The sequence below is a fragment of the Beta vulgaris genome, chromosome 3, assembly GCF_026745355.1.
Source record: "Beta vulgaris subsp. vulgaris cultivar EL10 chromosome 3, EL10.2, whole genome shotgun sequence".
Taxonomy (NCBI): domain Eukaryota; kingdom Viridiplantae; phylum Streptophyta; class Magnoliopsida; order Caryophyllales; family Amaranthaceae; genus Beta; species Beta vulgaris.
The window spans coordinates 42,428,071-42,442,034 of record NC_079204.1 but is presented as its reverse complement, the minus strand read 5'-3'; the positions used below and the strand labels follow the sequence as shown (position 1 = coordinate 42,442,034).

Below are 13,964 nucleotides of genomic sequence, written 5' to 3'. Positions count from 1 at the left end.
TTAGCTAATATATATTAAAAAACTTATAATATAAGATGTCGTTATTTTGTCCCTTGAAAAAGTATACATATTTCACATTCTTATTATATTCATTTATCTAATGACTAAACTGCTTGCAGGTAAACAAACATGTATCATTGCACTCCAGTTCATAGTAGTGCCGCAGAGGTTTCTCTATAAAATTATTGGGATCGTGTATATATATATAGATATAATTTTTCTGAAGTGAAGGTCAGATGGCTAAGCTCTAAAGTCTCTAAATTTATCGGTTTTCCTTCTTTCTTTCTTTTTTTAATAGTACACTTCAACAATTCATACACTACTAGCCGCCGAGTATGAAAAGACGGACACCTGCATGAGTAGTCCAACGTAATTAGGATAAGCCTCACCTACTTAGTTGGACTATTTGTTACTAAATAATGCAATACACTAGCTAGTACGCTACGTTTTATTTCCTTCCCTCTCATTTTTTGAACAAACAATCAATCCCTTATAAATAACATTCTCCATCAATTATTGTCTACCCTGAAACAACTAAGTTATCAAACAAACAAAACTAAAATGGCTTCCATTTTCCTAAAATCAACCATTACCCTCCTCTTAATTTTCTCTGCTCTTTCTGTTGCCACAGCTTTTGTCCTAGACACAGACGGTGAACCACTCTTCAACCAGGTGAACAATAGCAGATACTACATCCTCCCCCAAACTATAGGCATTGGTGGCGGCCTCACAAGAACAACAAAAAACCCGGAATTACCATGTCCATACTATATAACTCGAGACAACGATGAAACCTCTAGTGGTATGCCTCTATATATTTCTTCCCCTCTCAGAATATTGTTCATTCCCTTATCTTCTCCTGTTCACATTTCTTTCGAAGAAATGACAACTATTTGTATTCAAGAATCAATGGGGTGGCGGGTGATCTCTGACGACTCAACTGGTCGATTGTACGTGTCTACTGGTGCTGGTCGTGGACCTGGGAGGTTCACTATTGAGCAGGCTGAGAGTGAGTCAAGTAATAATGTGTACAAGATTAGGTATATTGGTGCGCTTGACAGTGAAGCAGGTGCAGGTGATCTTGGCTTTTTTAAGGAGGATGGACTTTTGGGTATTACTGATGATATCCCTCTTACCGTTGTGTTCAAGAAAGCTTTTGATGTTCCTGAAGAGACAACCACTTCAATGTAGTCTACCATATAGTTCATGCATGAATAAAGCTAAATCTTTTCTTCTAGGTTATGTATGTGCATCCTATTTTAAGTCTCTAACTAGTATTTAGGCCCGGGCGATGCCCCAGATTTTCTCTTTGCTACAATTTATTAGTAGTTAAATAAGTATTTTCATACTCATTTAAAAAAGTCATCTTATTCATTATATGTATTTCAAACGTTTTCCATTCATATGTCATCATTAATTTTGATTACAAAATCAATAATGGTATGATGGAGTAATGGTTGGATTTCTTACTTTCATACTTGAGGTTATGGGTTCGAATCTTTACGTAAACAATTCTTCTATTTTTTTTACTATATGAGAAAGACGTGGATATAATGTTATTGGATGAGGGAGGGTGACACGTTGCACATATACGTTCTTAGGAACGCCTTTTAATATATTAGTATAGATTAGCTTGTTACGAAAATACGATCGAGTCCAGAATCCGTACTGTAACTAGCTTGTTTGTTTGGCTCTTTTCACTTTTCGGTGTTTCCTTTTTATATCAAAAGAACAAGAATATTTGGGCGGCTATTGGCAAATATTATTAAACGCCAGTTATGTACGCAATATAATTTCAATGGAGAGACGTGCTTCCACAATCAGAGAATTAACCAGGTTAATAAAATAGGTTGTTGATGATAAATTGATCGAAAAATTCAAGCGACAACTAGATAGTTGAAAATAGACTCCGTAATAGTTCGACTAAATAATTGGACATGCTTGCTAAATCAACTGTTAGGACTCTTATCCCTATTACATTATAGATAGATATGTTATGCTTAGTTTACATAGTATCAGGATTTTGTCCTTTAAATTCTATAAATACTTTTGATGATGAATGAGAATACAACACAACTTGACCAAATCTTAACATGGTATCAAGAGCTAAAGAAAAAACCTAAAACCTAGAATTATTTTCGAAATTCAGAAAAAAACAAACAATAACAAAAATCAAACAACTGAATCCACCACACCGCATACCCAACTCAAAACCCCAATTTAATTAACCACCCATCTTCTTCGCGACCAAAGGACGGTGATGATTGACAGACCGATGATCACCCAATTCATTGAAAATTCCGGATCAATTGAAGACATACTGCAAATTTTGTAGAATTTTTAGAAGAGAAAAAAGAGAAATTTGGAGAGAATTAGAAAGACTACATTTTACTATATTTTTCATGTACATCAATACTAAACAAAACAATATTTAAATAGGCATACAAAACACTACTAATAACATGCCCACTACTTAACCCACTACTTGCTATCCCACTAAATAGACCATTATGTAGACCACTACTTGTTAGCCCACTAACTAATTCTTAGAAACTAGTCCTAAACTCCTAACTATTAGGAAAACTATTTGACTAGTTTTGGAGCATAATCCAATACACCCCCTTGCTCCAAATTTTCTAAGAGCCAACATTAAACATTGTATCACAATCTTGCTTGTTCGTAATGCTCCCCGCATGATGGACTTTCAAATTTTTTCTTAATCTTCATGGAGCACTTCTCTCCATTAACATGGAAGCACTTCTCTTCCTAATGTAATGCACTTCTCATTACCATCTTCAAATTTGTTGAGGCACTTCTCATCAACCTTCAATGAATGAATGGATCACTTCTCTCCATAAACTCTCTTTGACATACTCTTGCAAATTTGACCACATCCACTACTAAAATTCCGAAAACCATGCCTGCATTGACTATGGACTTCCACCATTATCAGATTGTCAATTATCTACTTTTCTTGTAAAGGTTGCCCCATCACCCTAAATATTTACTCCCTCTTTTTTATCATAATCAAAAATAATTTCATAAGCTAAAATGAAACTCATCCACACATCTAAGTAAAACCATTACTTGCAATGGTTAAATACATAAAACACTCATAAATTTTCTCTTATTGTTTGTTTTTTAAAAAATATTTTTTTTGAACACTCTTCTCTCCCTTTTTTTCTTCTTCTTTTTTCTCTCTACTTTTGTTTTTGGATCTAACCTGATGTTCTGATACCTTGTAGAATTTTTTAGAAGAGAAAAAAGAGAAATTTAGAGAGAATTAGAAATACTACATTTTAATATATTTTTCATGTACATCAATTACTAAACAAAACAACCTTTAAATAGACATACAAAACACTACTAATAACATGCCCACTACTTAACCCACTATCTGCTATCCACTAGATAGACCATTATGTAGACCACTACTTGTTAGCCCAGTAACTAATTATTAGAAACTAGTCCTAACTATTAGGAATACTATTTGACTAGTTTGGAGCATAATCCGACAAAGTTCGCCTTTATCACCGACAATCGAGAACGTGCGGCTTCAATGGCGCTTGCTCAAGACAAATCACATGATGAATTTCCGGCCGTTGTGGAGGGATATAAAGTTGAGTTGAAGGAGATAATGAAGGCAATGGTACATATAGTTAGTACAACGACAAACGCAGGAGAAGAATAAAAGATGAAGACGCTGCAAAAAATTGGAGAGGAGAGAGAAAATACTAAAAGTTTGAAGACAAGTGACGTTATGGAAAATAATTTTGCTTTGTTGAATTTTTGTACAATTAATAAAGCCGTTAGAGGTCTATGTCCCTCCGACAGGTTGAAATTTTTGGCGGACATAAGGCGAATGGTTTCTGAAACAGATATGACCACTGGGTCAACCTGATTTTGATCTGACTTGAACCTGGTTCGACCTGTGAAGGCCAGTTCTCAAACCTGACCGAAACCTGACCTGGGATTACCCAAACCTGACCGGCACTTGGCAAGATTATATGTTGACCTGACCAGACAGACCTGCATTTAAACTCGAACGCGACCGTAAACTAACAAAATATTAACTCAAAATTTAACCAGACCCTTCAAATATGTGGTTCAACCCGATTTATTTATGATAGACCCGGATTCAACTATAATTCAGTGGAACCAAATAAAATAATATCCACTTTATTGATCCAATTTTTCGAACCAACCTATTTAGACGACTAAAATCCACAAAATGATTATAAGTTAGTATATTATTCTTATATGCAATATCATTCCTTTATAACTATTTATAAGTTGGTACTACTTAAAAATATATTTTTCTTAATAACATGATTATTTTAGTATGTTATAATCGATACATATACAAATCTATAAAATAATTAAAATATTAAGAAAAAGAGGCAAGTGAAATTCTTTCACTCTTGATATATTAATATTTGACATTGCGACACAATTCTAACTCAATCATTCCAACTCAATTACAACCCATAAATAAGGGACCTAAATCTAAATAAATATTATTATTTTTACCAATAAATCCAATTTGATTAATAACCAATTATAAAAACAATTACGCAAATTCAAAGATTACTTAAAAAAATATTACACACATTCCACAAAAAAATAACAAACAATATCCTCCTTGATTGAGATGGAAGCAACTGGGCTCCACTAACCCAACGATACCACCACCACCTCTGCCAGCCCAGGTAGCTAGTCACACCACCACCACCTCCACCACCTCTACCAGCCCAGGTAGTCGCACCACCACCCTCTGCCAGCGCAGGTAGTCGCACCACCACCACCTCTGCCAGACCAGGTAGTTGCACCACCACCACCGCCTACCATACCCAACAATCATCGCTATCAAAAAAATCGACAAACCCTAATTACCAAAAAAACTAAGAAAATTTCGAAAAAAAACTAAGAATTCATCCGGTGATTCTGACGAAACAAATTAAAATTTCAGAATTAAGATCTGAAAATTAAAATGTAGATATGGTGATTTCTCTAACTCCGTATCAAATGAAGACACCAAATCGTCGAATGTTTCGCACTATCTCGTCTCAACCGGAGGTTAGCATCGACCGAATTTATCACCTGCATCCACCCCTTCGAAATAAAGGAAAACGTGCTTGCCGACGATTCACAAAACGTTAGTCCCACCGAATTTCGCGACATCGTCGACGATGTCGTTGCTTGAGAAATCTAGGGTTTCCTGGGTGAGAGTGACATGAGTGACTGCGGTGGTGGAGCGATGTAGGGGAGGGGAGATGGAAAGAGAACATCGACAAGGGATGCGTTTTATGATGGTCGCCGAATTCTGGCAAGTAGGAGGGAGGGAGGGAAGGAGAGAGAGGAAAAGATTGGGAGTTTTGGATGGGAAAGATGGGTTTGGAGGAGAGAGAAGGAAAAAGGTGAAGATTAAGGACGATCTAACGGTTCACTTTGTTTTGTGGCTTCTATCTGACGGCTAATATTTATGATCCGCGTGCTTTGTGTTATTTTATTTCTTGTGTGCCTTTGATTGTGATGATCTAACGGTTTAGATATTGTTTATTAGATGGTTTTGGATTTTGCCTGAAAAAAGCAAATAATCTTACTAAACTATTAGATGGTTAGATTTTGATCCTTCTCAAATCAAGGGTTCTAATTCATGATCCATGATATTAATCTTCGTCCAATAGGAAAAAAGAATGACCTAACACATGGATTGATGACTTATCACTTGATTGACACTCTTATATTTTTTACAATCTTACTAATTATCTTGTCTTGGTTTAGTAACTTCTAAATTTAATAATTAGTCAATTATTTTTTAAATTTAAAGTTTTGTTTATTTTTATTGAAATTATTATGATTAGAGTTTAAGTATTATTTAATTGGAGTTATGAACTGAGTTTCTAAATTTTAATTACAATTTTTATAGCATTACTTATACAACTATTAGTCTATTACTCAATTAAGTAATAGTATAATTATATTTACTTAAGTAAACTTATATATGTAGTGTTACACGACTTGATATATATGTAGTGTTACATTGATATAGATTATCAACTTACAATGATACATTTATTGATCTCATCAAATAACAACTTGTTTCAATCCAATTACATCTTTTTAGTTTCAAAATGCATTTCACATGAAGACTATTCGATAAAATATTGTATTGTTCTTGAATTAGCTTATAATCTATACTGATACATTCATTAATCTTATCTAGTAACAACTTCTTTCAATTATCGTGGAACAAGTTAGTGAGTTACTGAGTTAGTATAATTCTAAGTGAGTAATTGACAAAATGCTAAGTTAACATATGGTTGCTAACACGTTACTAACTAGGAAGTGCTTGTTAACTTATTGACTTATGGTTGTTATGTTTACCATCATTTATATAAACTATTGTTATGTTTATTCTTATTATTGTACAACATATTAACTCTCGTTATAATCACTTAGGCGGTTAGGCCTCATATGAACCAGTTGTTGTAAATATATGATTGTCATTTATTATAATATCATAACATATATATCAAGAGTCGTGTACTAATTTATAATTAATGTAGTATGACAATGGTTTTACAATTATATTAATACTAATGTACTACTAAAATGATTAAATATATTGATAAAATAGTTTGTTTATACTTCATCATATATAGTCACAACATAATACACTTATACCATATTATGTTTGTTATTATTATTGTTCTTATTAGCATTGTTGCTACTATTACTATTAGTATTTATATTGTTATTTTTGTTAGTATTCATGTTCTTATCTGTATTACTATTGCTATTGTTAGAATTGTTACTATTATTGTTATTATTTGTATTATTATTATTATCATCATCACTTTATGTTTATTATTATTCTCATTATCATCATAGCTGTTCACAAACATATATATCAATTATAATGATTATAATAATAAATCATTTATATAAAGCCTGGAATTGATCGTCTACTCGTTATTATTGTCATTGGTTATAATATATAATATTAGAACATATGAAGAGTCGTTCTATTCCTTTACTCATTAGAGTGATTTTACGCAGTTGATTAGTCGAAATAAGAGTTGACTAAGAGAATACACTAAATATCACGGTAAACAATATGGTGTTTTTATTAGTTTTTTGTTATCATCCACATATATATTACACACTTACATATGTATATATATGTCGATCTTGATGCTTTTAATAATATGTTTCGTTTACAAAATTTATAACAAAATTAAGATGACCCAATAAGGAGTCAACCGAAGTTGAATCAATGTTCAATAACGAATGGACCCGATGCTTCACAATGATCGAACTAAGGTCATTAGCGATTCAACCCGAGTACACTTGACTCTACCCAAGCGTACATAAAATCCAAATACGACTTGTGCAAACTTGGTCAAAAATTGTCTACAAGCGATTTTACCCGGGAATGGAACGACTTGTAAATGGAACGCTCAGACATGTCCGGCACCCGAGAATCCAATGATTCAAACGTGTTCGACCCAGTTGAACAAAACCAGACCAATCATGACCTGGGGCACTGACAATCAGAATCCTGACCTGGTTCGTCGTGGGTATACCCAGATGCTGTTTGAGAACCTGTTTTGACACCACTACCAAGTTCCTAATGCCGCGGGTGGGGATTTTTTTTTTTTGGTGAAAATGGAAAGCATTAAATTAAGTAGTAAATAAAGAGTTATTACAATCCGAGATGTAAGTAGACATGCAAAAATTAGGGGGGTTTGGATGCTCCCTAGTAATGTTCATACAATCATCTAAACTTCTAGCTTGTTTTGCGAGACAATTCGCAAGCGTATTGTACTCCCTCCTTGTGTGCTCGATCTTCACGTCATTAAACTTTTGCAAGAGCTCCCTACATTCAAGAATTAAAGGAGTAATGGTGCACCAATGGTTAGTATGTAAATTCAAAGTGTTAACTGCCACCAAGTTATCATTCAAAATTTCACATTTTTGTATCTTCTCGTGATGATGGCAAAGGAGAAGACCCTTTCTAATACCCAACAATTCAGCCGCTAGGCTCCTCGCTGTATAAGTGACTTTCACAAAACCGTGAATCCATCTCCCTGCTTGATCCTTGGGCACACCCCAGCCCCATGGGCTTCTTGTCAGACACAAATGAAGTGTCCGTATGCAAATAAAAGTCGGATGGTGTTCGTAAAGGAGGAGACTCGGAGAGCACCTCGTCCAACTGGGTAGGTTGGGTCATATAGACATATTTTTTCATATCCCAAGCTTGTTTTCTTAGCCATACTAATTATCGAATCTAAGTTTATAGGCTCGTGGTTGAAGATCACACCATTGTGTGACTCCCAAATTTCAAAGCATAAGTAAGGGAATAGAACATACCACTCCAACTCATGAACGACCTCCATACACATTAGGTTCTCTCTTAGCCATTCATTAACTGGGCCACCTATTAGATGAGGTGGGGAGAGTTGCTCCCAGACCTGACATGGAACACTTTAACCACGAAGAATGTGGTTGCTATCTTCGGTTTCTGTATCACAGCAAATGATAAACTTTTTTGGATTAATTGAAGGAAAAATGGATTATAATACCCCCAACTTTGGCCCGTCCGCTTTTAATACCCCCAATTATGAGTTATTTTTAAATACCCCCAACTATTGGGGAGGTTAGCCAAAAATGCACCCCTGACCTAAAATAACCGGTTTAACAGGTTAAAATGTCATGTGTCATGCGCTGATTGGTTTTACTTATTTTTTTTGTTTTTCTTTTTTCTTACCCCTCCCTTACCATTTTCTACTACCACTCATCTCCTACCCCCTCCTCAACCACCAGTCCCCCTCCCCTTCCTCTTTCTCCCTCCTCCCCCACCCCTTCCCACCGAGAAACACCCTCCCGTTTACACCACCGCCGAAACCACCCTACCCCCAACACCCACTGCCACTTCCCCTCCCCATACTACCACCCTTCCCACACCCCAACCCCCTACCCTACCCCCAACCACCACCCCGTCGAATTTCCAACCACAAGTTAATTGAAGACCCCTCCCCTGATTTGTCCTGCCAGCCCAGCCCCCTCCCCTACCCCCAACCACCACCCCGATTCCCACTAATATTTTCTCTCTTCTCCTTCTTCAATGGCGGCGACGGCATACAAGTCGACGTCGAGAATGAACTCGTAGTTCACGGACTATTAGTCGGTTTTCTCACCGGATTTTGGGGAAAAAAAATAAAAATGAACGAGGAGGGGAAAAAAAAGAGGACTCGAGGCAGGGGGAGGAAGAGGGAGTTCGGTGCGGGGTTTTTGGCTGGCGGTTTTTGGTGGCTCGACGACCGGAGAGGGAGGCCGCGAAAGAGGGATGCTGTTGAGTGGTGGTTCGCGGGGCTGAGTGCAAGGCACGAGGGCGCAAGGGGGTCGCGAAAGAGGAGGAAGGACCGACGGTTTTGGGGGGCTGCGAAGGAAAAAGGGCTGGCAGTGGTGTTTGTGTTTGTCGCGGAGGTCGAAGGCGGTGCGATTGGTGGTGGCCGGAGGTGTTTTCTGGCGGAGGAAAGAAAACAGAGAAAATGATAATGGAGGATTGAAATTTTTATTTTAAATTTTCAAAGGGGGTTAGGGGAGGGTGGATGTGGGAGTGGGGGAGGGGGCTGGGCTGGGGTGGTGGGAGTGGGGAGGGGGCTGGGCTGGCAAGACGAATCAGGGGAGGGGTGGGAATGGGGGAGGAAGAGGAAATAAAAATAAAAAGGAAAAAAAATTACCTGGGTAACAGGTTACAAGTCATCTGGGTGCATTTGTGGCAGACCTTCCCATAGTTGGGATTATATAGGAATAACCCATAGTTGGGGTTATTAAAAGTGGACGGGTCAAAGTTGGGGGTTTTCTCATCCATTTTTCCTTAATTGAATTTCCCTCAACCTAAAAATAGGATCAATGGTAAATTCTTATGGATTTTGGATACCGGTGCAACTAATCATGTCATAGGCACGTTTTCGCACTTGTGTGAGCCCTGGTAAATTATTGGTTGTCTAGTTGGATTGCCTGATGGAAGTACTACATATGCTACACATGAGGGAGATGCGAATCTTCCTGGAAACTTGAAAATTACTAATCTATTTGTGCCTAAACTTGATTGTAACTTGATTTCTATTCCATAATTGTTGGATTTTGGAAATTTTATTGACCAATTCACTAAAAACATTATGTGTCTTACAAGATCATAGAACGAGGACGTTGATTAGAGCGGGTGAACGAAAAGATGGACTTTTCTTTTTCCAAGGTGTTCCAAAGGTAAATATAATCGTTGTTTGTTTTTTTTAGCAATTCAAAATTTTTATTGACTACCAAAAAAAAAATGGAGTATAACCAAAAGAGTGTAGCTACAAATAGACTACACTCCACCACAAACTACAAAGCTTTTAAGTGAGTAACAATTGTCTTTCAAGCTCACTACATCTACAAGAAACTCTAAAAATAACCTCCTTTGCAAGCAGACTAGGAGGAAACAAAGAGTTCCTAAACACTTTACTCTTTCTTTGTAAGCACACAGCGTAAACACACTAGGTCAAGAGCATGACATATACTTTATCAATACTCTTTGTACTTCTGGCTTTTTTTAGATACATATTCAAGCTCCAAATTTGCATCTGCAAGAGGTTGCCTCTGAAGGTGACTTAACACCTACTTCCACACTTCACAACTGTAACCACAAGTGAAGAAAAGATGTTGCCTGGTTTCCACCTGTTGGTAACACATTTTACACATAGGGCTGATATTAATATATTCCACACACTCAGTCTACTGGATGTAGCTAGTCTGTCAAGTAATGCAAGCCACAGAATGAATTTACTCTTTGGAGTAGATTTGTTGTTAGATATAAGCCTTCTCCACCCAACCTTGACAAAATTGCCTCAAAGTTGATTGTAGGTCTCCTTAATGCTGAATTTCTGCTTATTACTAATAGCACTCCAACCCCCTATCTCTTCTAACAAACTCCTAGAAGCAATGATCTTCCTTAACATCCAAGAGATGTTAGTACTCAAAGTAACCTCCATCACATTACTTCTCTTAATGTAATAGGCTTTAATCCATCTTACCCACAACTTATCCTGTTTGAAGGCTATAACCCAAAGCAACTTCAGGATAGCAACTTTGTTCCACACTCTCATATCCACTACATTCCGCCCTTAGAAGTCTTAGGTAGCTGAATAGAAGTCCAAGCTACTGGAGCCTTCTTAGTCTGATCAATTGCACCAGTCCACAGAAATCTTCTACATATGGATTCCACTGCCTTGATAAGTTTCTTAGGAAGTGGGAATATTTGAGCCCAAAAGTTTTGCATACTTCCCAGAGTAGACTGGATCAGTTGCAACCTGCCTGCATAAGTAAGAAAGTGTGCCATCCAACCTTGAGCTCTGGCAGTGATTTTGTCTATCAGGGGTTTGCATTGAGTGAAGCTTAGCTTCTTTGCAGCCAGAGGAACTCCAAGGTATCTAAAGGGAAGTGATCCAATAGGCATATTGATTTGTGTTGCAAGCAGAGCCACTGTTTCCTGATTGATGCCAGCAAAATAAATACAACTCTTTTCATTATTAGCTTCCAGACCTGAAGCTCTTGAAAATCTTTGAAAAGCCTTATAAATTTCCACCACTGACCCCTGATCAGCCCTTTCAAACATGAGTAAATTATCTGCAAACATTAAATGTCTAAGCTGAATTCTCCTACACATGGGATGATGAGTGAAGCTTATATTCATGTCTCCCAGACATCTACTGAGGTACTCCATACTTATAGCAAATAAGAAAGGAGACAAGGGGTCCCCTTGTCTTAGCCCTTTCTTGGCAGGGAATGGATTTGTGGGACAACCATTCAACAAGATAGAATAGGACACAGTTTGAACAAAAAGCATTACCCACTCATTGAATTGTCTTGGAAAGCCCAACTCTTTCAGCATACTCTCTAGAAACACCCACTCCATAGAGTCATAAGCCTTCCTAATGTCAACTTTGATGACACATCTAGGAGACATATGACTCCTATTGTAACCCCTGATTAGTTCAGTTGCTAACAAGATATTCTCCCCAATCTGCCTCCCAGGCATGAACCTAGATTGAGAACTACACACTACTCCATTTATGACTTCCTGCAGCCTTTTAGTTAAAATCTTAGAGATGATTTTGTAGATAAGAGTACAACAGGCAATAGGCCTATATTCTTTGGCTTGAGTTGGATTATCAACCTTAGGTATTAAGGTGATAGCAGTGATATTAACAGGCTTGTACATCAAGTTATTTTCAAAGAACTCAAGGACACCAGAGTACACCTCAGGTTTAATCACTGCCCAAGTTTTCTTGAAAAGACAACATTAAACCCATCCAAGCCTGGGGCTTTAGCATCATCAATGGAAGCCAATGCAGCATCTATTTCATGAGTGGTGACAGGCTGAATAAGCATGTTACAAGCCTGATGTGAGAGCCTGGGACCCTTTCTAACCATGCCTATATTAATAGCCTCAATGGAATCAGAGTTAGTACCGAGTAACTTCATGTAGAATGCTTTAATCTCTTCTCCAATTATCACAGGATCAGTTAAAATTTCACCTTGTGAGTTGTGCAACAACATAGCAATTTTGCTTTTAGCATTTCTCACTTTAACAGCAGTAAAATAAAACTTAGAATTAGCATCACCTTGTGAGAGCCAACTAATTCTAGATTTTTGCCTGACAACACTCATGTTGATGAGAGACCACTTCTTCAACATCTCTAAGGTTTCTTTCTCACTCTCTTGAAGATCAACATCATGGTTCAAAGCAGGATTGGCTTGCAAAGTTTCTAACTGCCTCCTATAAGCATCCACCATGCAATGAGCCTGGGAGTAGCTACTGGCATGGAATATTTTAATAGCCTCCTTTGTCTTATGTAAGTTAACGAACAGCTTCTTCATCTTCCAACTGCAATGGGGAGAATCCCAAGCTTTCTTCACCATATCTAGAAATCCCGTCTGATCAGCCAAATGATTAAGAAACCTAAAAGGCCTACCACCTCCTTCATGATGAGCCTCAGCAAGTGAGAAGAGCAAGGGAGAGTGATCTGATACTCCTGCATTAAGATACTTCACAACAACATCTGAATATTTACTCACCCATTCTACATTAACAATAGCCTTATCAATCCTGCTTGATATTCTATTAGCTCCATGACCTTTATTACTCCATGAATAGAAGTTCCCACTAGTTGGAGCTTCAGATAAACAGTTATCCACCATGAAGTTACTGAAATCCATAGTTTCAGCATGGGTAATATCACTTCCTTGCAATTTGTCAATAGCCTGATAAACATCATTATAATATCCCATCAAAATGCAAGGAGAATGAAGGCCATTCACAAAACTTCTAAGGTCATCCCATAGGCTTTTCCTATCCTCAATTGTATGCAGCCCATAGATAGCTGCATAGTGGAACAAACACTCACCCTGAGTGTTCTGAACCTCAACAATAACAAATTGTTCAGAGGCAAGCAACAACCTCACCCTGGCTTCACCCTTCACCCATCCTAGCCAAATTCTACCTTTGTTTGTAGAACCATAGTTGCAAATCCAATTCCATCTGTCCCCCAATTTCTTCTGAATCTTACCTTGATTATGAGGTCTAACTCTAGTTTCAAGTGGAGCACACACAATTACTTTATTGATATGAAGGAAGTTTTTAATCTCCTTCAACTTGAAGGAGTCGTTCATACCCCTTACATTCTAGCTGATGCAAATCATTAAGATAAATAGGGATTTGGTCCCCTAGCACCCACAGGCAAACCTGAGCCAAACTGAAGCTGCACACCACTCTGGATGCCCTTCCCTTTATCTTCTGTTTTTCTTGTGACAACTTTCCAGGCCCCTCCTTCCTCAGTATCAACCCTCACATTTGCAGGTGTGGCAACTAGAGTGATAATAACCTCAGTATCTCCTTCTTCTGCAATCTGCTC

General features: G+C 37.4%; 2 protein-coding genes across 2 annotated transcripts; one reads left to right on the top strand and one right to left on the bottom strand.

Moving 5' to 3' along the window:
- The first annotated feature begins 328 nt into the window (after nt 1-328).
- LOC104906860 (trypsin inhibitor BvTI) lies at nt 329-1,760 on the top strand. The gene has a single exon (XM_010695688.3). It carries the CDS (start codon nt 562-564, stop codon nt 1,189-1,191), a length of 630 nt encoding a protein of 209 aa, XP_010693990.2. The 5' UTR covers nt 329-561; the 3' UTR covers nt 1,192-1,760.
- A 10,561-nt stretch (nt 1,761-12,321) lies between these two features.
- LOC125495680 (uncharacterized) lies at nt 12,322-13,722 on the bottom strand. The gene has a single exon (XM_048640467.1). The coding sequence runs from the start codon at nt 13,720-13,722 to the stop codon at nt 12,322-12,324; it is 1,401 nt and encodes a 466-aa protein (XP_048496424.1).
- Between the last annotated feature and the right edge of the window lie 242 nt (nt 13,723-13,964).

Coding starts and splice junctions, on each gene's coding strand:
- LOC104906860 (XM_010695688.3), top strand. CDS start 562: ATGGCTTCCATTTTCCTAAAATCAACCATTACCCTCCTCTTAATTTTC.
- LOC125495680 (XM_048640467.1), bottom strand. CDS start 13,722: ATGAACGACTCCTTCAAGTTGAAGGAGATTAAAAACTTCCTTCATATC.